Source organism: Varanus komodoensis, unplaced genomic scaffold, assembly GCF_004798865.1.
Source record: "Varanus komodoensis strain SLA01 unplaced genomic scaffold, ASM479886v1 scaffold28, whole genome shotgun sequence".
NCBI lineage: Eukaryota > Metazoa > Chordata > Lepidosauria > Squamata > Varanidae > Varanus > Varanus komodoensis.
The window spans coordinates 11,262,777-11,289,988 of NW_025335727.1; the positions used below are offsets into that span (position 1 = coordinate 11,262,777).

Here is a 27,212-nt window from a genome sequence, read left to right on the forward strand (position 1 = left end):
CTAAGGGTAATGCAAAATGCCTCCAGTCCTTGTTTGCTGCCCTGCTTACACTGTGATTTCCCCAATAGTTCCTATGAGGCTAGTGTGGCAGAATGGTATTGCATTGTTCCTAGTGGGATTGCCTGAAATAAAAATGGTGGCCACTAACTAGCAACCACTCCCACCCCCCAGGTCAGCAGTAAGTTCTTGTCAGGAATGTTTCTGCGTCATTGAACTCTTCCAAGGCCCTAAAGCTGAGCAGTCTTGGTCTATGTCATGGAAGAGCAGCATTTTTCTATCATTTTTCTTTACCTTTTTTATTTTTGGTTGTTTGGGGGCAAGGCTGATGTGTCAACTGCATATTCCACAAGCAGTGAATTTTTCTATTCCTAATTTGTTAGGATCCAGCTATATCTGTGAATCCCCGTCAAAATAATACCCCTTATGAGGCCTACAGAAATGGTGAACAAATGAAAGTGTGGATAAATGAATCCAATGGAGTCAAGCCTCTTATTGGAGAGGTAAGTAGCTGTTTATTTTTAATGTGGGGCATAATTTCCAAGGAATTTTCTTCTGTTAGCCCCATTAGAAAGAATACAGACCGTGGAAAAGCACACTGCTCAGGAACCAACTCCCACTTAGCCCGCTCTACTTCAAGAACAGGGGCAAGCGGCAGTTGGCTCCTCTGAAGCTAGCAGAAGACAGCCTGCTCCTTAGATCCTTGTGAATGTGCCAGAGTTGAGATGGGTACCTGGACCTCTAAGCTGGCAAATGTTCCCTTGAATGGTGGGGGTGATGTCCCCACAACTGATGAGGCCACCTAGATCCAATGGTTTTGCCATACTTATGTAAGGTGCTGAAGCAAATGTTGGCTGTACAACTCCAGGTATTGCTGGATGATACTGATTATTTGCATCCATTTCAACCGGATTTCAGATCTAATTACGGGACAGAAACAGCCTTTGTCACCCTGGTTAATGACTTATGCCAAGGAATGAATGCAGAGAGTTATTGCTTCTTCTAGAACCCTTGGTGGCACTTGATACCATCAACCATGGTATCCTTCTGGATCATTTGTCTGGATTGGGCTTGTGACTCACAGGTTGGTTCTGGTCCTTCCTGGGAGAGTGGTCTCAGAAGGTGGTGACAAAGGAGTTTTGTTTTACCCCATGGCCATTAGCCTGTAGAGTGAGACAAGTTTCTGTTCTGTCTCTCATATTTTGTAACACCTACATGAAACTATTGGAGGAAGTTATCAGGAGGTTCGGCTGATGTGTTATCAATAGGGTTGGGATAAACCCTTTCAGAACTCATCCCTCCAGAATCCATGGACTTCCTCTTTTGCTTGGTCCAGTCCTGCCAAGCTACCTGAGACAAGAGGACTTCTGTGACCAGAAACCCCTGGTTACACAACCAGCCATCTTCCACAGCTGCCATTCCTGGCAGCCAACTTTCCCCTCTTGTCATGCTAGCAGCAGCAGTAGGTGCGGAAGAACAGTGCTCCTTGGGCAGTGCATGGAGCTCAATTTCAGATGAGTGCCCCATGAATCCTGGGCATGCTCACTGGAATTTGGACTCTAGGCATCCACAAAGCAGACTGGGATCCAGGCCACTGAAATGAGGGGATCTAGTGGCTTTTCCATACAAGACAGAGTCTTTTCATATCCCTAATCAGTAGGATACTCAGCTCTCTCTCTCTCATTTCCATATATTCCAGGAAGTCTATTGAGTTCATAAATCAGTATATGGAGACTATTTTGCATTGGGTAGGGGTGAACAACCTGAAACTTGATCCAGATAAGAAGATATATGATGTGAATTGGAAAACCAACTATTCTGGATGGAGGTTCACAACAGTTTTAGATGGGGTCCATTCTTCATAAAAGGTTAAGTGCATAGTCAGGCCATCCTCCAAGACTCTGGGCTTAGAAAGTCCAGCTGGGTATTTTTTTACCAGCTTCAGCCCTATTTGAAGATGATGGAACTTACCTTAATTATCCATGCACTAGAGATGTCTCTGCTGGTCTAGTATAATGTGTCTTGTTGCTTTGAAGGGGCTGCCTTTGAAGATGGTTCATAGCCTTCAGCTGCTGCAAAATGAAGCTGCTCAAGTGTTAGTGGGGAAGGCAATTCAGTCATATAATATTTATACTACATGACCTGCACTGGTGTGTTTTTGAGCCCAATTGAAAGTGATGGTATTGAGCTTCAAAGCTTTCAATGACTTAGGATAAAACTACTTGTAGAACCCCATTACTCCTATCAGCCCACCTTTACCTTAAAATCAGCAAGAAAGCCTTTCTCATTCACCCACCTGTGAGAGCATTTAGATGGGTGACCATACACTAGAGGACCTTCTTTACAGTGGCCCCATACCTTTGAAATAAATTGCTATTAAACATCAACCATACTCACACATTTGGGGCTTTTAAGAAGGTCTTGAAAACACATACTCTGGCCATCCCCTGATATGACTGCAGTTGCTGCCGTTTGTGTTGCTCTTTTTATTATCCTTTTCCAGCTTCATTGCATTTGTATGGTGTTCACCTTAATTGTATCAGTAAATATTGTACCAGTTTTATGCCTTTGTTAATGTGCATCGTCTTGGGAGAAATACTGAAGGGCAGCCAGGAAATATTTTGAACTGCAAAAACAACAGCAGTAGGAATGGGAGAAGTTGATCAGACCTTTCCAAACTGTTGTTCTCCAGATATGTTGGACTGCAGTGCCAGGTCCCCCCAGCTGGCAGGACCATTGGCCATACTGACTGGAAAATATGCCAGTTGTGTACAACACATCTGGAGGGCACATGATGTGAGAAAGACTATCGTAGAAGGAGGGAGGCCTTTGACACAGGCTCCTGAGACTAGTTGCTGCATTATGGGGTTCTTCTCTCCCCAAAGAAGACAAAAGCAGCTGCTCTGTTGGCCAAAGGAGTGGTGGTCTGACCAAAGTACTTCCCACAGATCAGCTGAATCTTGCTTTGCCTTATACTTCTTGTACTAACCTTCCTGGATTCTTATTTTCAAAAAGAAGAGTTAGATACAAACATTTCCCACATGCTTTCTTCTGAGTGAGATATCAGTTACTTACATATGCAGCAGTGTGAGTGAACTATATTTCTTTACCTGATTATGGAAGGTAAATATAGAGGTCATCATCTAATCAAATCTTTGAAAATGTGAAAAAATCATGCAAATGGATGTCTAAAATTAGATAATACATTCCTTGTATATGAATGATTATTTCTTAACAGGATTAATTGCCTATTAACCTATATTTTTTCATTACCCCGGTTGTGCTTTCTTTTCCTACAAAGGACTTCATTTTTAGATATCCCCACCATGTATAAAGTCCCATTCATTCTAGCATTTGTTCCAAGTGTAATCTTTTTTCCCCTTTCATTTTCCAATGGTAAATAAATAATAATGCCTCAATAGTGCCTTGTACCGAATCTGTGATTACTGATACAGAATTCTACGAGCTTTCTGCCTTGATAGTTCAGTGGGAATGTGCACTACACTGAAATTGATTAATATTGTAATCTGTAGTACCTCTGGAGTTGTCTTTTAGGAAATGACAGAAATGTTTTTAAAATGGTATGAGCAGCTATTCTTTTTTATAGGGTGATTTTTAATTGAATGTGTTTATGTGTGGCAAAATAGCAAGTTGCTAGACTTAACATGTAAGGTAGGGATGAATAGGGCCTAAAAATCTCTCTCTCTCTCTCTCTCTCTCTCTCTCTCTCTCTCTCTCTCTCTCTCGTGTGTGTGTGTGTGTGTGTGTGTGGCACATGTGTGGCATCTGATTCATACATTTTCAGATACATTCACACTTATACATCCATTTTCAGAGGAGAAGTTCTTTTTTCTTCCCCAGAAAGAAAGGGTGAAGAAGCATACTCAAAAATCCACTCTAAACATTCCAAAAATAGTATTTTTCCTACTTAGCAGGAGATACCTGGAGCAGAACACAACAGCAACAGGACAAACCCAGGGCAGAATTGGGGTGGTGGGGGACATCCATATATCTTTTTCGATGATCATTCTTAAGCTGCATTAAACAAAAACCAGTTCAATAAAAATAGATTTGGTACCTCACATCTGAATGTTATTTTGTATTTTACTGTCTTTCATCCACTTACTGTTCACATGGAACCTACAGGAATGTGTTTATTCTGTTACTGAGATTGTTCATGCCTCTGTTCTGGTTCTCACCCATTGTACATCATGGAAATGTTCTTTACAACTGCTACAGGTGTGGCCAGGAACTAGTGTCTTTCCTGATTTTTCTAATCCCAGTGCTGCTGAGTGGTGGATAAATGAGAGTAAGAATTTCCAGAAAATTATCCCCTTTGATGGACTGTGGATTGTAAGTACTTCATTTTCTTCATCACAAAATAGACCTTCTGGAAAGTAAGGTCCAATAAGACTAGGTGAACATGGCATCTCAGAATTCTTTGCTATATTCAGCAGAACTGGGGGATTCTTTCACAATGTTTTCCAACAGTGGATGAAAATGTGCAGGAGTCCTTCAGGAGGGATGAAGTCCCTCTCCAAAGTAATCATGATGGAGTCTTGTTCTTTTTCCCCCATTGGAGGAAAGTTTGTTGTCCCATTCATGTCCCCATCTCTTGCCACTGCAGCCCTCCACGTATTGAGGGTGAACATCTGCTGCAGAGATTTTGGGTCAACTCATGAATGCTTTTTGCACAATTTAGAATTCTGGGAAAATTGTAATTGGCATGGGAAGCCTCCATGAGTTAAGAAGGTGTTTTGTTGTAGGTGTTTTGTTGAATGATAATGCAGATGATGAGCTCATGACAGAGACAGTGGAGCCAATGAGATCATTCCTACATATTCCTTCATATGATTCTTACTTGTGAACTTCAGAACAGTGCTGTCCTTATTCTTAATTTAGCAATTAGTATTATTACTTATATTATTTTAATAGTCCCTGTTCTGTAGACTCAGGGGATATGGGTTCTAGTTGCAATTCTACCATGAAGTTCACTAGGTGACTTTGGGCAGTTGGCTTATTTTCAGGGCATATGAAGTGATCCATTACCAACATGTTGAAACGGCAATTCCTGCTGGAGTTCAAGCAGTCTGAAATCTAACAGACACGGGAATGTTGCTATAATAAATGAATACAATGGAAGAAATCAGGTCACCCTAAGTGGGACCAGTAGGGAACCAATTTCCTTAAATTTTTCATATGACTAAAATAGCCTAAACTTGATGGACTCTGCAGCATAGAGTTGTGACTGGATTAGAGCAAAGGATCTGGCTTGAGGAAGATAACATAATTCAGTTCTACTGAATAAAAAACTAAGGAACTACTCACTAATTCATTGATTGTCTGAGTTTTACAAGTCATTTTACAAGTTTTTTCTTTTTACAGATGTAATAGGTAAAATGAAATTCACATAGCAGATCGACTGCAGGTTCCTGTTCAGTGTACACTTGGTGGCCTAACTTCATTTTCTGATGCAGAATGTGTGGAATAACTCTTTCTGTTTAAGAAGAGTTGGCTCCATGTGTTTAGAAATACATTTTGCGTCGGTGAAGTATGCCATTACATGTGTTTAACCTCTAAATTTGAATCTATGTGTTCCACTGCAATGGTCATTCAAGTTTATTTGATGTACTCTTAATGATGTTCTTAAGGGGTCACCTGGATAAACAGGTGGATATAACTGATAGAATAAGTTCATGCATTTCTACAAATCTCTTCCCTAGGATATGAATGAAGTATCCAATTTTGTTAAAGGATCAAAATCTGGCTGTGCGATGAACAACTTAAACTACCCTCCTTTTACTCCACGTAAGTCCTTACATGAAAATCCAGAAAAACTCACATTATCGGTAATTACAAATTTAGCTATCACATAACTGTGAGAGGATTATTCCAAGAAAATGAATGAATGAATGAATGAATGAATCAATGCATGAATAAGTGCTGGAGAATGAATACTGGACATAGGTTCTGCTGGCAAATAGCCTTTTTATGCAAAGTATATACAAGCTGCTTTTTCTAGAGTAGATGTTTCATTGCTTCATAGTCTATCAATTGTATTGACTTTCCTTTTCCATTCAGCAGATTCTGTTTTCAAACTGAACTGAACTGAACTTCCAATGCCTCTTGAATAATTATTTGCAAAAATATCACATTGTAGTCTATCCATTTATAGTGCTAGAATTGTACAAAGCTCAGATGTAAGAAATGCCTCATCCTGAAATATCCATCCCTATTTTTCATGTTTGTTGCTTTAGGAACAATACATGACAAGTGAGATCCTCAGCTAAGTGGTCAGCAGTTCACAGCCTTCTCCTTATTCTCCAAATCATCCTCTCCCCCAGTTTTCTGTTCCTATCAGCCAGTTAACATCCCATGCCCACTGAGCATGGTTGACATCCATTGGACTGGGTTTCTCTCCCCCACAACCCCTGCCATGGGTTTAATTTTTAATTTTTTTAAAATGTATATATATTTTAACATTTTTAACCATTTTAAAAGCATGGAATATCTCTGAGCTTTTGTGTGTAAACAATGCCGTTTTGGCCAGGCCACAGAATGATCAGTCCTTGGAGGATGAGTTAATTCTTCCTATATAGAATCATGAGTTTGTTATGAGCATTACACCATGGTGTTACTCTAGCCACATAGGGATAGAATGCTGTCCCTGAAGCTGTATGTGCTGCCACAAGCATTTAAGTGCTTGAGTGCAAGAATCAATGTGGCCCGATTGTTAGATTATTGTTTAGAAAACAGGGATTGCTGGATTCCAAAAAGCAATGAATTGATATTAAAACATGCTTGATGGCTTTAGAACTGTCAGCATCATTCAGCTTTATCTACCTCATAGAGTTGTAGAGAGGGCAAAAGCAGAGGGCTGGAGAAGGCTGCATGCTGCCTCAAGCTGATTTGAGAAAGGACCAAAGAATTTTGCTTTGTATTCCTAAACTCTTATTAAGTAGGAAAAGCTGGATTTTACAGCTCATTTAAATCATGCTGATACAAGCATCTTGTATCCCTTATTGGTTCTTTAGAATGCATTCTGTGGGAATCACTATTTTGCATGATTTATTCAAATTCACTATCATGAGGATGAACAAGGAGGTCATGGAGACCACCAGCAACAACCATGGGCATCCCATTCAGATTCCCCACTGCTAACCTGAACTTTCAACTGACAGTGCCAAATGTGGCATATCTTTGCACTCATAAGAGCTTGAAACATGCCTTTTTCAAAAAGGAAACCTAATATTCTGAGGAAGCCAAATTCTTAGTACAAAAGGACATCTTGCAAAGCCACCTTTGCATCACCTTGCTCTGAAGATATATGGTATCTGACATACATGTGAGCTGGGACTCCATTCCAAGGTCCACCAAGAACAGCTCTGAAGACTTTATTCTTAAGTCTCTATTCTCAGTCCCTGATAAGGCCACCATAAACCTAGATATCATAACTAGGAGTTAAGACAGGAAATTCGGTTTGGAGGAGATACAAAAAATAATTAGAAACTGTCCCTTTTAATTTTGTGGTTGTGACAGCTGCACATTTCCTTAGAAGGATGTACCATGGAAATCAAGACATCTTCCTTCTAAGTAGGCAGGCATAGAATTGCACTGCTATTCTCTCCATTGGTCTTGAGAATTGCTTTTCATGGTCAGGACTCATTACTCAGATCATTAGTTTTGTTGGAAAATAACAGTGTGATGTGGCGACTCATTCCACTGAAAAGCAGTGGCCTGAAAGAAAGCATTTTTTCCTTGTAGCTCTTGCTTCCTCATAGGCAGTAGTTTATAATCTAATGATCTTGCATGTGGAATAAGAGTAGCTAAATTGTACCTCAGCATGCTAACATTCACTCTGATATAATAGCACCATTTTATCTAAGTATTATGACCTTGTGGATACATTCCTTTGCAGTTATTTATTGATTCCTAGGAGATCATAGTACAGCAAGAAAGAAACGGTGTATGCACCAGTCTCATAGGAACTAGCCTTAAATGGATCAGACTAAGGTTGCATCTAGCTCTGAACTGTTTACCCTGGCTGCCAGCAACTATCCAGGGTTTTACCGGAAAACAAGCAACTCTGCATAGTTTCCAGAGTGCATGGTTTTTGCCTGGATGTGCCTGGCAGATGCTCAAGCAGTTTCTATGCCCATGTGGTTTCCACACTCTTCACTCAGTCCTTCCACTGTTGGCACATATCTCATCAGGCACCACAAATTAAATGCATTTCCACACTAGATGGCTGGAACAGCTCTTGTAGGAGCTGTTGCTTTTTTCAGGAGGCATTGTTGTAGCTACATACTAGGACCGTGGAAACCACAATGCTGGACTTATATGCCTGGAAGTGTTGATGAAGCACTGAAACCATAGAAAAGGCATTTGTGTCTTATCATGGTTTTTAAAAACAACGGGACAGACATCCTGCATAGGAAAGCATCATGGCCTGTGCTGTCATGTAAGCCCACCCTATGTAACTTTTCTGAATTGTGTGGTTTCCATAAATACAAAGCCAGCAAACTCCTTTGTTCTGACATTTTAAGTTCTAAAATGTTGAACACAGAGATGTACTTCAATGGGATTCTTTCTCTCTTTGTTCCATAGGGATTCTTGATAGCCTCATGTATTCAAAGACAGTTTGCATGGATGCAGTGCAGATAGCAGGCAAGCAGTATGATGTCCACAGCCTCTATGGATATTTCATGACTATAGTTACTGAACAGTAAGCAATTTTTCACCATTTTCTTGTTTAATTTACCTGGGCTCATTTGTAAGAACAAAAGCAAAATTTCCTTGTAGAAATGTTGTTTTGCTAGCGACATTTCAGTTTCAAATAGCTGCAATCATATATTTGGAGAAGGAAACTGGGTTATTTAGAAGTTTTGAGGAAATATTTTGAGTAACTTCAAAATAGACATTACTTTTTTAATATGCATATAGCAGTTACATCTTTTTTTGTTTTGTTTTTATTCTAGATTCAGTTCAGATCAAAGGTTCTGCACTTATTCTAGAGTAAAACTGGGGAAACAGAGCTGTTGCTGCACATTTAAAGTTAAATCTAGTTTTCTGTAATAAGTATAAATTAGCATAATTGCTTAGACTGCAAAAATCCATGCCTAAATATTCAGACTCATGGCTCAGTCTCAGAAAAATACCATGCTTCTATATCTGAAATAATTGCATGTATCTGAAATCTAAGCTCAATTAACCCGATATCCCCCAGCCGCAGCAGGCAGGGCTTTTCTTCCACTCCATGGACCACTTCATGCAGCCTGCCCAGTCACAGAGTGGCAGAGACACCCATGTATCAAGTGACCATACCTCTTCCCTGATATAGCTGGCAGAAGCTTCTGCAGTGCACCTGCCCACTCAGTTTGACTACTGATGTCACCAAACTCGAAATCATTACATTCAAATGCAGAAACTGACATCTGCATACTTCTTGTATAAGTAAAGTACTATGAGAATCTTGTTTCCTCTGAGATCAGAATTTGCCCTGTTTACTCTGCACTCCTATTGATTTCAATAGGAAGGAGTTAGGCATGTGCTTAACTCAGTCATTAAAATCAATTCAGGTTGGGATGGCTTGATTGTTCTTTCAATCTCTAACCATTTTAACAATAAAGAAAGTAGAAAATATTTCATGATGAAGGCATCCTGGTGTTTGATCCCTGTGAAGTGGAGAAGCTCATTTCCAAACATTCTGGGACATTTTGTAAGTACCCACTGTGTTATGCAAGTCATTCCTTTCTCCATGGGAAATGACCCCTCTTCCCCACATTCATATTCTCTCAAACAATGGTTTGAGACCACTCCATTTAAGCAGTGGATGTGTATCATGGAACTCTTGTCCCCTAGCACATGTTCCTGGATGTTTGAATATGCACTGCTTCATGCCAAAATGGTTATTGAGAAGTTTGAGACTGCTAGAATTCTTCTGATATGCTCTTGCTACTTGTCTCATGCAAATTTCCAGTTCACATTTTCCATCATGGCTTACTTTCCATGAAGGAAATATTCAAACAAAGAAGAAGTAAACAAATGGGAAATTTCTGTAAATCTCCTCCAGATACTAAAACGAGGCTGATTGTGTCTATGTAAGGATTTTGGCACAAGTTAGAAAATTTGCACCAATCGAACTAGGAATTTAAAATGGGATGCATGTAAGCACTTGTCTAATGATTTTTTCCACAAATTTGGGGCATGCTTACATATTTTGTGAGCAAAATCAAACTTGCCATGCATCCCTAGCTATGGTAGCAATGAACAAGGCCCAGGATATCAGCAGAACATCTTGCTAACTGATACAGTGTGGATTGTCTTATCAGAGCTTAAAAGTGGATTGTCTTATCAGAGCTTATACGGTTAGAAAAACATGTGGGCTTCAGGTTCATTCTTAAGGAAGAATTGACAGGGAGAGAGATCTTTATTGGACTTCTTGGGCTGGTAATATTTTTGAGGACATCCTTGTGTGAACGAAGTGATGCTTCCTGAATAATCCTTAACTCAGTGGGGATCCCTTTACTCTGATGATGCTACAAATCCATTTTGTTTTTAGGGCTCTCCAAACCATTTTTTCTGAAAAGAGAAGCTTCCTCCTTTCTCGATCTACCTTTGCTGGCTCTGGAAAATTCTCAGGACATTGGTTAGGAGATAATGCTGCCAATTGGAATGATATTAAATGGTCAATAACAGGAATGTTGGAATTTGGTCTTTTTGGATACCCATATGTAAGTTACTTTAATTTTAATTATATAAGAATTAAGTATCTAACTGTAAAGCATGGGTAGGCAATCCACTGCATCCCTAGAATTATAAAAAATAAGTTTGATCAAAGTAGAATACAAAGTGACCATTTTGTGACATCTTAATGATCAAAATCAAGCAGATTTTGATGTGCCAACAGTGTCCTGATACACTGTTCAGAAAATAAATAAATTGGTGCTATGGGAGCGTGGAGGTATGGGCCACAGAAGGAACACAATAGCTGTTAACCACTACACCACACTGGTTCACAAAAAGACTTGTTATGTCAAAATCAATATGAGAATAGAATTTTTGATATCAATACTGAACAACAACAACAACACTTTTATACCACCCCACAGCTAAAACTCCCTGAAAATAAGAAATCTTTGGTTTTTTTCTACTTCATTCCCCTGCAACAAGAAGAGAGAAGTTTGACTTTCTTGGACTTCTTGGTTTAGTAAACCAAAGCAATATTAATAAACAGAAGGATATTTCTAGATGTTCCTGTGCATACTTCATTTCATTCTATAAATTTAATTTAAGATTTGATTACTGAATTTGAGATGCAAAGGTCAGACTAGGACGTGACTTTCTTGCATTTTGCAGTCTTTTTTCCCAAGTCTTGATCTTGACCAGGAAGCAGGCTGAGATCAAGTCTCCACACACTCAGGAATGCCAAGGGCTTCTTCACACAAAATACACAGCATACATACTTCTTTAAGCAAAAATTGTAAATGACATTTTCGTGCAAAGTATGCAAAACCTGCAAGTCATGTGTCAAAGCAGGACTCCACTTGAACTCCCACCAAATTCTCAGGGTGAGGTGGACTTAGGGAAGAAATAAAATAGGCTGAAGTCCAGCCAGCTGATCAGAGTAAGTCCAACAAAGTCTCACCCCTGAACTGGATTTCTCACACATCCATAATTCTGTAATGCAGGTTTGAAATCAATGCTCTCACTAAATCTAATACAGACATAAAACCTAATATGTGCATTTTTTTCAGATTGGAGCAGATATTTGTGGGTTCTTTGACAATGTCTCTGAAGAACTTTGCAGACGGTGGTTGCAGCTTGGAGCTTTTTACCCATTTTCTCGAAATCACAATGCTGAAGCATATGAAGTAGGTCCCCTTTTAAAATCAGGTTATACTTCTAGTTGCTTGAATTTCCCTTCTTCCTATTAGTAACAAGTATAACATTCCCTTTCAGCCTAAAGATCCAGCATACTTTGGGCAGGACTCCCTTTTGGTGAACTCAACTAAACACTACTTGACCATCCGCTATAGTTTGTTACCGTATCTCTATACCCTGTTTTACAAAGCACATGTCTGGGGAGAGACCGTTGTAAGACCTGTTTTACATGAGTAAGTTCAGTGTTTTGTTTTCAAAGAAAAGCTCTTGTATGATTGAGGGGAACAGTTAATGTGGACAGCATCCACTGGTTTTCTTGAACAAATACAATCACCTGCTCCCACAATAAGAGCTAGTATTTCCAAAAATAATCCTAGAAACTAGAACCAATGCTGAGCTTTTTAAGAACAAAGCCGCTCCCTTTGGAGTGGTTCCTCATTTCTGGATTTTTCTGATGTTTCTCAATGTTGAAGCAAATACTTCCCTTAGGGAAGTGGTGGCGAACCTATGATGTGCGTGCCACAGTGGGCACACAGAGCCCTCTCGGTCAGCAAGCGAGCCAAGTCTCCCCAGATTCGCCCCAGCAGCTGAGCATAGGATAGCAGGGCACATAAGGACCAAGTGCATGCTCAGAAAGGAGTCGCAGCGCCAGGCAATGATGTCACAGGGCGAAATTCATGAGCTGTGACTCATCCAAGCTTTTGCATGGACACAAAGTGGGCTGCCAAGGATATAGACATATATTTGCATGGACAGGCTGTGAGTTGTTTTTTCAAAAGTAAACCAACAGTTTTCAGATTTTATTCTAGTGTTGGCACTTTGTGATTAATAAATGAAGTTTGGGTAGCAGTTTGGTCTCTAAAAGGTTCACCATCCCTGGGTGAGGTATCCTAGCATGATTTTGATGGTTGGAGTGTGTTTAGAATGGGCAGAAATGATGAGCTGTACTGAGAAAACCATGCAAGGAAGGCTTTATCAAAATTATCCTTTTTCCCATGGAACTTTACCCCTATATTAGGGTTAGGGGTGTGTACCCAGGTAGGCTAAAGTTTAGGAAAATGAGGTTTACTGGCAAGATTTTAGTGGCTGGAATGTGTTTAGAATGGGCAAAAAATGATGAACTATGCAGCAAAAAGCTATTCAAGGAAGGCCTTTCCAAAATCACCCTCTTTCCCATGGAACATTACCCCTACATAAGGGTTAGGGGTGTGTACCCGGGTAGGTTTAGGTTTGGGAAAACAAGATGTTCTGGCATGATTTTGATGGTTGGAATGTGTTTAGAATGGGCAGAAATGTTGAGCAGTGCAGGAATAGCTGCTCAAGGAAGCCTTTTCTAAACCCCCCTCTTTCCCATGTAAGTTTAACCCTATATTAGAGTTATAGGTGTGCACCAGGGTAGGGTTACGGTTAGAAAAACAAGGTGTCCTGGCATGATCTTGATGGTTGGAATGTGTTTAGAATCTGCAGAAATGATGAGCTGTACAGAAAAAGCTGCTCAAGAAAGGCTTTTCAAAATTACCCCCTTTCCCATGGAACTTTACCTCTATGTTAGGGTTATTGGTGTGCACCTGGGTAGGATTTGATTTGAGAAAACGAGGTGTCCTGAAAAGATTTTGATGGTTGGAATGTTTTTAGAATGGGCAGAATTGATGAGCTCTGCAGAAAAAGCTGCTCAAAGAAGGCTTTTTCCAAAACACCTTCTTTCCCATGGACCTTTACCCCAATATCAGGGTCGGGGGTGTGCACCAGGGTAGGGGGGGTTAAAAAAACGAGGTGTCCTTGCATGATTTTGATGGATGGAATATGTTTAGAATGGGCAGAAATGATGAGCTTTACAGAAAAGGCTTCTCAAGGAAGGCTTTTCTAAACCCCCCTCTTTCCCATGGAACTTTAACCCTATGCTAGGGTTAGGGGTGTGCACCAGGGTAGGGTTAGGGTTTCAAAAATGAGGTGTCCTGGCATGATTTTGATGGTTGGAATGTGTATAGAAGGGGCAGAAATGTTGAGCAGTGCAGGAAAACCTACTCAAGTAAGGCTTTTCAAAATTGCCCTCTTTGTCATGGTATTTTACCCCATATTAAGTTTAGGGGAATGCACTAGGGTAGGGTTAGTCCATTGCTGGCAAACGTATGGCACACCTGCCTTCAGCGGTCAAGCAGAGTCCTCTCTGTTGGCATGCAAGACAAGTCACCCCAGCATCACCCAGGAGCTGAGCATCAGTTAACAGCACGCAGAGGGGCCATGCGCATCCCCGGAAAGGAGTTGTGGCACCAGACGATGCTGTCACAGGCTGCAACTCTTTAGCTGTGACTTGTCTAAACTTTCATATAACCAGTCAGTCTGCTGCTAAGGGTGTGTGTGTGTGTGTGTGTGTGTGTGTGTGTGTGTGTATATATATATATATATATATATTTGCTTGGACTTGCTATGAGTTGATTGTTCTAAACTGAAACCTCGGGTACCAGGTTTTATTGTAGTGTTGGCACTTTGTGTAAATAAGTGGGTTTTGGGTTCCAGTTTTGGCATTTGGTCTCTAAAAGGTGCACCATCATTTCCTTAGAGGTTGGGAAGACTAGTGCACAATAGTTTTTGGATGGTTTGGTTTCATTTTCAAAGTTTTTTGACTTGTTTAATACCAGCATGGAAACAGCCTTTTCTGGGTGTGATTAAATATCCTTCAGTGGAGAGACTGGCATGGACACCTGAAAAGCATCCCTAAGGATGGTAAAATGTGTTTTTATAATTCAGTATATTTTGAATGCAGTACTTATCAAGCTTTTAAAATATTGTATATCCTTGCCTTGTCAGATTCAGGGAAGGAAAGGTTCTCCCTTGCAAATTTGTATTTCTTTGTAACTGAAGTTGATAAATATGTAACACTTAGAACAGCCAAATTCCTTGTGTTAGTCTTTGTACACTACTGAAAGGCTAACAGGACAAGTGTAAAATGACATAAGGATATTTTTCTTCCTAACCCTCCCATGCCATTGGTTGGCATGTTTTCTTTCAAATTCAGTGCCTAATAGCTGATGGCTACATTGCAATAAAATAGAATTGGCTTTGTATGTATATTTCATAACAAAATTTAACTAAAATATCCCCAAAGAAATTAACCACTATTAAAATGTAACCCCATAATTTCTGTAATTACCCTCAATGTTAAACAGTATTCATAATGTTAAATTCTTGACAAGTTCTAATGCAGAGGGATGGGGGTTCCCCCAGTTTTTAAGATATATAAATCCAAGGTGAGGGGAATGAATTAACAAGGTATCTCCTGTATGAAGAGCAAGAATAATTAGGCTGAATTCCTAGTACTGGCTTCAGCGTTTAATTATTTCAGTTTAAATGCTTTGGATGGCACACAATTGTCTCTCAGTGTCAGGTTCCATGAACAGTATCCAATGCTGCCTGAGCGCTAGCAGAAAAGGCTGCCAGTCTAAGAGGAAGCTGACAGTTCCCTATGTAGTGGAAATAAGTGGAAATACTTATTTCTGGAATTATCTGTCCCACTCTGGAAATGAGCAGTTCCACTTGTTTCTAGAATACTTTAGGAAGCACAACTTCTGTTGTGGCCACACTGGGCACTACAAGTGCAGCAGACCCACCTGAGGCACAGCAGTGGATAGCAGTGGGCAGTGCCCCATGTCTGCTTAAATGCATAGGCAGAACTCCAGATACATTCTGTTTTTGATGAAGGAGTCACTGTATACACAATGTAGAAGGCTAACCTTACTGAAAATATTTAGAAGGGCTATGCAGGGTCTGAGCTAGCTTTAGAGACCCTGTAGCCATCAATAGATTACCAAGTGAAGAGGTATCGATGTCTTTATGTGCTCAGCACCTGGACATCGGATATTGCTTGGCTCAATGCAGTCTCCAGTATGGAGATCTCAGGGGTCAGTCTAATCTCCCATATCTAAAAAGTTGCTTAGTTGGAGTCAGCCAGAATTCTGGCATGAACTGTCATCACTATGTTGATCACATGCAGCTCTATTTCTCCTTGTCATCTTCAGCAGTTGAGGCTGTGGATGTGCTAAGCCAGTTTCTGGCTGTGACAATGGACTGCAGTGGGGCTAATAAATTCAGCTCAGTCCAGACAAGACTGAAATGCTATTAGAGGTTGGTTCTTCTGACAGAATAGAGGGTGTTAAACCTGTTATGGATGTGGTTGCACTTCCTTCAAAGGAACCAATTTGTAGATTGAGGGTGATCCTTGAGTCATCTTCATAACTTGAAACCCAGGTCATTATGACAGAGAATGGCAACTTCAGCTACTGGACCAGTAGCTACACCTTTATCTGGGCAGGAATAGCCTGTGCTCAGTAATTTATGGTCTGGTAATCTGTAGACTAGATTACTGCAGTCTATGTGGGGCTTCCCTTGAAGACTTTTCAGAAATTGCAACTTGTGCAAGCTAGATTATTAAAAGGGAGCAGAAGATTATATGGCATCAATTCTGGTCCACTTATATCAGTTGCCTATATGTTTCTGAGCCCAATTCAGTGGAATGGGTTTAACATATAAAATATTTCATGGTTTGAAAGTGTAATACCTGACAGAATGCCTCTTCTAATCAGACTCTACTCAGATGTTATGATCAAAATCTGGGACCTATCTCTGATCGGAAACTCAGAAAGAGACCAAGTTGGTGTCAACAAAGAGAAGGGTCTTCCTAGGGGAAGTCCTTAGTTATGAAACAAGCTCCCCACTGAGGCCTGCTTGGCACCAACTCTAATATCTTCTCAGCATCCAGGTCAAGACTTTCCTATGTAACAGGGCATTTAATCAGTTTTAGGATTATATTGGGCTTTCTGACAGCTGCTTCACTGGTCTTATAACTTAATTTGAGTTAGCTGTTGTAGCATTTTAAATTGGATTTTAAATTTGGCTTTTCAGTTTTGTGTAGTGATTGTTAGCATGTTTTTGTTATTATTTGTATTTTATATTGTATTTTAGCTGCTCTTGTAAAGCTTCCAGAAATCTATTGGGTAGTGTAGAAATAATAATCAGCATAATGTATGAATTCAAAGCATGCTGTGAATGGTAAATCCATGCCTTATTGCATGGAATTATGAAACAAGATTGTGATACTAGTGATATGTGCATGTATGTGTGTGTGGAGAAACAGAGAGGGAGAGACAATTTGTAAGTAGAAATGCCAGTTTGTGAATGGTGTTAAACAGACACAAACTGTCTGCATTTCCTTACAATTATATTATACTTAAAATATGACGAGTACAGAAGCATGTGTTTAATTTTGTAATGGAATTGAAGAATAGGCTGATACATTCTGAATACCTTAAGTGCCTGATCCTGCCTAATCATGGAAACTAAACAGGGTCAGGCTGGTTGAAATCAGGGTGGGTGACTTAAATGTTGTGAACTGCCCAGAGAGCTTTAGTTATGGGCACTATGGAAATATAATACTATTGTAAGCATCCAAGTTTTAGTGTTTCCATTTTTTGAACCAATTCCATCAGAAAAGCTCCTAAAACATGAAGTGTATCCCAAGGTTTTCTACATCAACAAAATTAATACTAATATTGTCTTGTTGATTTAGATTCTACTCAGATGAAGCCACCTGGGCTATCGACAGACAGTTCTTATGGGGACCTGGTCTGCTTATTACTCCAGTCCTGGATCCAGTATGTCTCATTCTGTTAAAGTGAAATCTTTGTAATTAGTTCCTTTAAAAGAGTGCATGCCCATATGAATCTTCAGAAGTTGCATCTCGTACAAAATGTAGCAACCAGGCTAATAACTGGGACCAAAGGCATGGGCACATGACATCAATTCTGGCCTGTTTTCATTGACTGCCTTTGTGCTCATGAGCCTGATTCATTCATTTATTTCTACACCATTCATGGTGCTGGTTTTAGCATACAATGCTCTACATAGATTAGGTCCGCAATACTTCCTTCCAAGGGAAGCTCAGAGGGCAGCAAGAAGGAGAGGGGGTTCAGAGGTGCCCTCCTCAACTTTGGCATGTTTTACACACTGATTACAAATAACTTCATTATTTTCTCTTTGCCAGATTCAGATAGACCTCAGTGCTGAAGCATTTAACGACACCTTAATGTTATCTCATAGCTAATGGGTATACCTATGCCTATGCGTAAACAGCTGTATTTGGCATTAAACACTGTTTTAGTTGATAAATGTCTGAAATGTTTTCAAACTCTGTTTTTTTAAATATGGCTTTGATTATATTAGGGACCAGTTTAGGAACTGTTATAAACCACCCTGACAGCTTCAGCTATTGGTCAGTATATAATTAAGTACACAATAAATACTATTATTTCAGAATACAGCAAAATCTCTGCAAGGTGGGAAATGAAGGAGAGAAAAAATCATTGACCACTTTATGATGATTTTATGGCATATTTTTAAATGAGGTGTTTCACTTCAGCTGTCCATGTTTGGATGATCATACTTCAGTTTGATCATACCTTAGCCATGATATGAACAAAACTTGTTCCAGTATATGCAGTCCCTTCATTCTTGCCCTGGTGGTGGCAACCACCAACACAATTACTAGTTACTTGTCCCTATTTAACTGAACTACAGTGTTACCCAACTATGGTCAGGAGCTTTGGATTAAGCCAGGAATTTGTCTTAATATCATGGCTTGTCCAGAAGCCATTAATGAAAGATTCCTCATTGAGAGAAAGGAGAAATTGTAGTTAATGATTTCATGGTTTGTTGTTCACTCACTTCCAAGAAGGCAGAAGCAAAGGAAGCATGCAGGTGTCCCAGATTGTTTTTCATTGTTGTGTATTTAAAAAAGTTATTAAGGAAGTTCACAGAGCAAGAAGAATACAGTGGGATGTAGGCAAGACTGAGATGTAGATTAGATTTGGACCAGAAGACTTAGGTTCAACTTTCTACCCAGCCATTAGGATGGTTTGGGTGGCTTTGAGCCAATGGCCATATCTCAGCATAACTGACTTCACAGTTTTGATGTGATTAAACATGGGATGGATAGAAACAATGTACACCATCCTGAGCTACATGAAGGCAATGGAAGATAAAAGTGCAGCTGAAATGAAACCACAACCACTGGCAAATTTCTCTGCTGGAATGAGAACCCTCACGATGCCACAAAAAGAAATTTGATAGTGGCAGTTCGCTTCCTGCTGCAGTAATAAAGGAAAGGAAAGGATTTCTTAGGCATGCATTTGCTCTGGGTGTGCAATGAAACAATAATTATTTGCTCCTTGTGAAGCTGTCAGGGTTACAGTAACCTGGCCTGTATTACATAGCATAAGATGTCCCAGAGAGATGAAAAGAGAGAGTTTAAAGTATCTGTTTATTTATAATGGGAACATTTGTATCTCCTCCTTTCCATTAGAGACCTCTGAGGTGGTCAGCAGGCAACAGGACATTTTATTAAAATTGGAAGTAGTACTGAAAACAGCCAGCAGGAAATTTTGAAACAGCCAGAATTTATGTTAATACTATTTAGAACCAATTGGGTAGCTCTAGAAAGAACTGAAAGAAAATGACCTTCTGTTTGCCTTTGGGTTACAGAGAGAGAGAGAGAGAGAGAGAGGGAGGGAGGGAGGGAGGGAGGGAGGGAGGGAGGGAGGACACCTTTTTTAGAATTCTTCCACATCTCCAGGTTCACTCATGGAGATTCACACATGAGGAAAGATGTGCACATTTTATAATCTAAGCATGTTCATCCATTCCCTGCTCCTCAAGCCATTCACCCAATTCTAGATGATCCCCGCCTAGAGACAAGTAGCTCTCAGGTCCAGTGCTGCAGGAGCAATGATCACTGGGAAGTTCTCCTACACGCCAGTCACAGTGGAACAAATGGAGACCCTATTGTGCTTTTGCCAAGTTCCCTTTCATATTGAGGACTGAATTGGCTTTCAGCAAATGTTAAAGTAAATCCCTTTCATCACCATCCCCATCCCCATCCTTTTTATTACGTAAAGAAACCATCTCCTATCCATTTCCTATAATACGCCCCCCTTTGATATTGCAGGACAAATGAAATGCTTGCTTGTTTAAATTTCAGGGTGTGAATACAGTCACTGCATACATGCCTGATGCTGTTTGGTATGACTATGAGACAGTAAGTACATTACTATAGCAAAATGTTCCATATAAGTGTCATTGTGTTCTAGTTTAAATTAAGCACTGTCTTCTAGAGATTGCCGTATGGCTAGCCATCATTTTTATCACATAGCTAAATTTGGTCCTTAGAGCTCCTTTTAGCATTCTGTATTCTAACAGAAAGCATGCTCCTGCAGATCTTGCCATTCTTGCTGAGAAATAAGTTCTACTGTTTCTCACTGGGGTTCGCTTGCAGGTAAATGTCCATAGGATCAGACCCTTTGGGTGCTTTTCTATCACTCCTGTGACAGATGCGCAAAAGTCTCAGAGGCTTATTATGCATCCTATGCTGGGAATCAGGCTTTGTGCCAGGTAATTTCTCTAGGCAGACATTTTTGAACATTTCAGTTTAGTGCTGAAGAAGAAACATAAGTCAATGGCACGAGCCTTCTCCCATCCTCCCCACCTTGCCCCCCAGCAGCACGTTCCTTTTTACAATGTGAGGATGGTGGAAGCTAGCATTGTTCTTTCTGCATTGGCTTCAAGTGTGTGGGACAGAAGTCTGACTGTTGGAATCTCACATCCAAGGTCATAGGGCTACAGAACTGGGAAGAATCCTTTGGCCTCCCAAATGATGTTGGGTGGCCGTAGGAGTTCACTCTGAATCACGCTGCTTACACACTTCCTTGGGATAGATAGAACCATTCCTTTGCAGTATTTAGTATAAAACAAAGCCTTCTAAGGATGATGGCTTCCTTGCAAGTGAATTCGTTTATGGAATTGTGTTTTATTTTCTGTGTCGGGTGGCACCAACAAATTAAGGTGTAAGGTTTTTTGCCCTGCCATAACCATTTGATTTATAGAGAATGGGAAAGATGCACCTCTCTTGTCTGGAACAACTTGTAATTTGATATTTTATGGACATTGTAAATATCTACCTCCTCCTTCTCATTCTTATACATTAGGGTATAGCAGCACCCTGTAGGAAAAGAGAGTGTCAGATGTACCTCCCAGCAGACAAAATAGGACTTCATCTCAGAGGGGGTTATATCTTTCCTACTCAGCAACCAGCCAACACAACAGTTTACAGGTACCTTCCAAAGATCAGATTGGGAGCATCTTCTATTCCCAAAGCTTTTGATTCATACTGATTCTTAACCACCCTTAATTGACCTTTTCCATGTCAATCTTCTTTGTCTTCTTTGAGGGTAGACTATGGAGGTGGTGGGGAAGTCAGCTCAGTTCTCATTTTAATGTGAACGTACCTAACTTTACAGTTTCAGAGTCTCATACTGTGCATATTTTGAACTATAAGTCACTAGCAATCTTGAGTGTTCCTGGGCTTGATCTCAACTTGGTTCACTTCCTGTCAAGAATGGGAAAGAAGTCCACAGAGCGCAAGGGAGTTGGAGCGCAACCTGGTTTTTGCAACCCTAGCTTGGATACCTCATATCTTGATGGTGCCGGGCTTCTCTCATTTCTGATTCCTCTCCATCCCTGGAAATTCTTCTCCTGCTTGCTCTGAGAAGGTGGGAAGAAAGAGGTGGGAAGGAGCTCAAAGCTCAGAGCCCCAGTTTTGCTGTCACAATGGTTCTCTGAGTCGGACAAGATGCTATCTAGTGGCTAAAGGGCTGTGCATCCATTTTGCTGCCTAAGTCTCCAAATATGAGGTTCTGTATTCTCACTGCATTCTCACTCACTCGCACTCACTCACATTCCCATTCTCATGCATTCCATCATGAACCCACATGTCCTCAGTTACCTCATCATAATCCAAGAACAACTGAATAAATTTGTACCATTAGCATGAATACAGGATGCCTATATATTAGATTTTATTCTCATCATGGATGCTATCAATGCCTATGATGATTAATTTATATTTTATATATGCATTCAAAATCTACGGTGGATCTGTTTTATCATTGAAGGAGAAAGAGGATACTGACTTCTATCAAACTTGGGACTCTTTCTATAATTGGCTGGAGAAACGGGACTTGGCGTAATTTGAATTTGATTTTACAATGTTTAAAAAATGTGTGTGTGTGTGTGTGTATGTAGTAGGGGGTTGACCCAGTGAATCCGATGTATGTGATATTTGATGTTTTTATTAGTGTTAGTTTAAAACTTTTAATATTTTATATATATATATATAAAATCTATGTTGGATCTGTAATTGCATTCTCATTCTAACAATGGCACCAGATGGGAGGGATCCATGGGAAAAAAAAAGAGTTCTAAGATCCACTAATATATTCGTAAAGTTGATGAAAATAACTTGAGGCTTTTTTTTTTTTTTTTTGGAAAGTGAACATGATAGAAATGGAAACAGACAGCTTTCCTATCCAGGTTTTTGAGAACTTAGCTCTTAAAAATCTGACTTTAAATCCCTGAGCATTCAACCATGATTGCAGCATCTAATTAGGGATGGCACCTTTTTTCTGATATGTTCTTCATCTTCAACAGCTACTTGGCATGCAGGTACAATATGATCCTTTCAATACTGTGAACAGCTGAACCTATTAAACCTGGTCAGAACACATGGCTAAGCTGAGTTCTATTTTGATAAGTACTAACCAAAATTTACAAAAGTCTTCACAGATCCAGTTGAAAGACAATTAAAAAGTTGCTGATGTGGTAGAAGGAAAACTGGCAAATGTGTCCTTTCCCATTAAACTCTGAAACTTATTCTATCTATTGACTGAATGACAATAGTAATCAATATAGCTATCCTCATAACTTGCTAAATTGTAACTTTTATATCAGATGCACCCCCAAATACAGCCCTGTATGTTGTTTCTTTAACAGCCGTCTAAAACCTATGGGACTTATAATTGCCTTGGATGATAATGAAACAGCAACTGGAGACTTATTTTGGGATGATGGTGAAAGCAGAGGTAAACCCATTCATGTTATGTATAATAATAGTGGTAATATGTTGTGAGCCGCCCCGAGGCTTTGGCGAATGGGGCGGCATAGAAATGTTTTAATAAATAAATAATAAATAATATGTAGAACATCCTTTTTGGTGCTTTCCCCACCCTCATTTCTCATTCAAAACAATTTTATAATATATTTGCACATCTTGTCTTTGAAATTCAGGTCCTCCTGTTATTAAAAACCAAACAAATGTGCATTAGCTTCATCATACATAACCTTCCAAGGCTGCAATAATAATTTAAGATTGTATTCTTTTACATGCTCATGGAGTAACTTACATTGGAATCTGTGGGTTTCAGTGTAAAAGAACCCTGGACTGTTTCTGCACAAGCCAAGAGCACAGTGTGATGGGGCTCAGCCTCCAAGTCCCAGCGGCAAGGTTGCAGGATTGCAGATGTGGGGCTCTGAATAATCCTGTGCATTTCCCGCACAACAATATCTGGAGGCTATAGAATAGTGTCTTGAAAATGAAAAAGTGTGATTTACTCTTGTGTATTAGCACTATTCCACTATACCACAGTGCCACCTAGAAGTTATGAATCAGAAAAAAAGGAAAGAAAATGTTCCTCCCAGAGCACTCAGATCTCAACTCGGTGTTGAAACTTAAAATAAACTTAGCTAAGAGCTCCAAAAAGGTTCAAATACCAACTACCCATCTCTGAGTTCTTGCACCTCAATGGAGGCAGTTCATGTGGTCCGTAATATTTCCACAGTGTTTCAGTTCTTGTATTGTTCAGACGCACGCACTCACTCCTTAACAGGAAAAGTGCCATCTGCTTGAAAACTTCAGTTCTCTGGGACTGAAATGGCAATCTTACTCCGAGCATAATGTATGCCTTTGACAGACATGTATATTAAGCTTTCCTTTCCCTAGAACACAATGTTGTTTTGAAATTTTGAACTTTTGAGAATATGAGAGTGGGAGTAAAATGTCACAAGTGCAATGAATTTCTTGCATAAACTAAGAATACTAAAATGTCAGAGTGTACACTTTCCCTCTGTTTTTCTCTTTCTCAGAGCAACGGTTGCTTTTTTGTTGATGTCAAACATAGGGTTGCCAACTGACCAGAAAAAATGCCTTAGCTGCCTCTGGTGCCTCTGAGAACAGCTGATGAGAGGCAATAATGCAGTATTGCTTTTGCTAGCATAAAGAAGCCTATAATCGTATCTTAACTGCTATGTAGCAAATGGTTAAGATAACACCTGCAGCAGTAAGGTCAGGGGTTGGCAAACCTAATGCATCCTAACATATGAGTCACAAGGCAAACAAGAAATGCACAAATATAGTAATACTTGAGATGTCTGTACTCATACTCATACTGCAATGCTATGTCTGCAATGTCTATGTTCATACTGCACATTAAATATCTTACAGAGCAGTCCATATGCAGGGTAATCCAGGGCTCCACCTGCAACCTCACAAACTTGCTCTAAAGTTAGTTAAAGCTAGGACTTCAAAGCAAGAGTGCTACCCCTGACTCTTGGAGCTGACATGGACAAGACTACACCAGCTGCAGCTCCAAGGTTGCAAGGGGAACCCCAGAGATGGGATTAGGGGTGGGAAGGGGATAGGGAGGAGAGGATATACTATCCTGCCTGCAGCTCAACCTTTTCTCTTTTGTCTCTGAGGTGCTACACATGGAAGTCAAAACCAGTCTCTGTGCTTATTTTGCCATGCATAGGATGCCCATAATCCTCCAAATTCAGAGGCAGCGTTGTTGGATGGTCCCCTTGTGGAGCAATCCTGAGTGGGACTCCCCAGGGTCTGGTGTGCTTGACCTATTGCACTATCCTTAGCTCCGCCAGGTCATACCACACAGGACGGGGGGAATTTTTTCCAGCGTAAGTAGAACAGGGTAGATGGAGCATCGTCACAGACTCACATACCTACTGGGGAAGGCACCAATATATACGATGCTCTGATTTCTATTGTCAGAGTGGGAGTCATTTGATCATGGTGTGAAAGAAGACCATCATCATGGCTTTCTTTGCAGAATGATCTGTCCGTACAAATCAGGCAGCTTCCTAGCATGGGGTGTTTCAGATGACAAGTAAAGATATGCTTGTGTGTCCAGGCATTTTCCTAACTTCTCTTATTGCCAGTCTTGTTTATTTTAATGAGAAATTTAGGTGTTTGGTCCATTTAGGGGTTTTATTGTTATTTCTATTTATGATTTTTAGTTCTGTTATGATTTGATATTGTCACCTCTTTTGGTATTTTTAAAAAGAAATGAAAAGTGTTATCATATTGAGTGATATAAGAAGGTAAATTGATAGATAAATACTCTAGTTCTGTTGGAATATTTGTATATCTAGCATTGCCAACTTTGTGTGTGCATGTGTGTGTGAGCAAGAGAGAGAAAGAGAGAGAGAGAGTTATTTATGGCCTGAAGCACCCTGGTGAATGGCACAGACCATGGAGTCTGCTTTGGTTCTGTTCTTTAGTTCTGAAAGGAAATGAGGATTTTGAAAAGTTGATAAAATATTTGGTATGCATAAAAGGCCAGTTCTGCAATGTCATTTAGCTAGTGTTTCAATTATTTTCATTTAATAAATCTTTGCCTTATAAGATGCTGATTAAAAATTTACCTTTTCCTTCACACTTTTAGACACAGTGATAAAGAAATCCTACCTCCTATATCACTTCAATGTCTCCAATGTGAGTATATTTTCATTAGCACTGGAGATTAAATAATTGCTCCTCAAAATTGTCTGCTGGCTGATTATCTAGGGATTTTGATGTCAAATGTTAAAAATGTATCTATCTTATATTAGACTGTTACTAACTTACCATGCCTGGTAGTTGAACAATAATTAGTGCTTGATAGAATTTCATGTCTGATACAACATTCCATTTCATACTCTATTGTTTACCATGCAGTATTTTTACTAGCTGACATTTAGCAGTTGACATGCAGTGGCATTACTATTTGACAGAATAAGACATGAAATGGTATTTCATATTAGACAATACTTGTTAGCTAACAGCTTATGGCAATTAATATGCAGTGCCAGTCTTTACTATCAGGAGATGCCAACAAAGCCAACAGTTCAGTACATCAACTGAGGAGTCAATCATATTGAGTTCAGTGGGACTTATGTCCAGGTAAATGTGTGATGGTTGCATCCTAATACACTCATATTATGAACCAGAAATCTTTCTTGAGGCAGGATTAGGAATGTGGGGGATTTTCCAGTTTAAATTCATTTTCAGTACATACCTATTCATTTTGTTTTGCAATGTGCTTCTTCTAGAACTAAAAGGAAAAAGAAATATGTAACTTTTCTACTAACATGTCACATTGCTAATCATTAGAACTGTAGGTCTGTAGATTCTGCTGTATTTGTTTTTGTACTCTTGTTGTTTTGTGTTAGTTGCATTTTGAGTTTCTGTTGAAGTGCTGCTCTGTGCTGCTTTATTTTTACTCTGAAATTACATTTTAGTATTTAATTATCTCTTGAGCTGCCTTGTAAGTCTATTTGGATGAACCTGTTTTAGATGGAGAAAGATGGTAAAAATAGGTTTAAATCCATGATAATGGTAAAGATAGTGGTGAATTGCCAGTCAAATTGCTGCATTATCTATCTAAAGAAATCTATTGTAGCTCTAAATGTTTGAATTCTTAAGAAAGAGGATGTCAGAATTGGAGATCACTGAATGGACAAAGAGCTCTGTTCCTGGAGCCCTCTGCCCATAAATGCCCTGCTGGTGATTGTCATCTAGGGGAGGGGGATTTATAGCATCCCTTTGCTCTTCCTTTGCAAAAACTCCTGCTAAACAGGCCTCTGATGCCTGCTGCCTGTCTCTGGAATGAGACTTCAGAGGGGTCTTTGAATTTTTTAGATCCTTGGTCTCTCCTTCCTCTTCCTCAGCTCAGCTACTGGCATGTCCCTTTCTTCTGCTCCCCCTTTTTCCTGAACCTAGAGTTCCCACCCTGAACAAAGAGATGCCAAAGAGTCTTCCATGGTGTCTGGAACCAAGGAAAGAATCCACAATCGGATTCCTTCAGCCCTACCCCAATCCTGCTTGTGCATTTCTTTTACATTGGACATATGGAGAATGAGGAAGAGGACTTCCTTTACAGAAGCTCTCCATGAGAATTTCTTTCTACTGCTTTCCTCCTTCTTCCCCATCCTGAATCTCACTGCTTAGTTTTCTTTCCCCCCCTTCCCTACCTCCCTTCCCTACCTTTGATTTTTCCCCATTTCCTAATTTCCACTACTTACTTTATTTATTTATTATTTCAATGTATATGCCTCTACAGTAGCCCACAATTGGGGTCTCTTTTCGCTACAAATCCCAGTATTCCCCCTAGCCCCTAGTT

General features: G+C 39.8%; 1 protein-coding gene across 1 annotated transcript in view; it reads left to right on the forward strand.

The window, feature by feature from the left end:
- The window catches only part of SI (sucrase-isomaltase), a 219,470-nt gene that overhangs the window by 96,354 nt on the left and 95,904 nt on the right, over positions 1 to 27,212 (forward strand). Inside the window, exons 10-21 of the mRNA XM_044434407.1 lie at positions 381 to 500; positions 4,237 to 4,350; positions 5,721 to 5,805; positions 8,605 to 8,722; positions 10,559 to 10,730; positions 11,754 to 11,870; positions 11,959 to 12,113; positions 17,444 to 17,528; positions 19,910 to 19,966; positions 20,913 to 21,037; positions 22,756 to 22,844; positions 25,497 to 25,546. Of these exons, the coding sequence (XP_044290342.1) occupies positions 381 to 500; positions 4,237 to 4,350; positions 5,721 to 5,805; positions 8,605 to 8,722; positions 10,559 to 10,730; positions 11,754 to 11,870; positions 11,959 to 12,113; positions 17,444 to 17,528; positions 19,910 to 19,966; positions 20,913 to 21,037; positions 22,756 to 22,844; positions 25,497 to 25,546 (1,287 nt within the window). The remainder of the gene's footprint in view (positions 1 to 380; positions 501 to 4,236; positions 4,351 to 5,720; positions 5,806 to 8,604; positions 8,723 to 10,558; positions 10,731 to 11,753; positions 11,871 to 11,958; positions 12,114 to 17,443; positions 17,529 to 19,909; positions 19,967 to 20,912; positions 21,038 to 22,755; positions 22,845 to 25,496; positions 25,547 to 27,212) is intronic.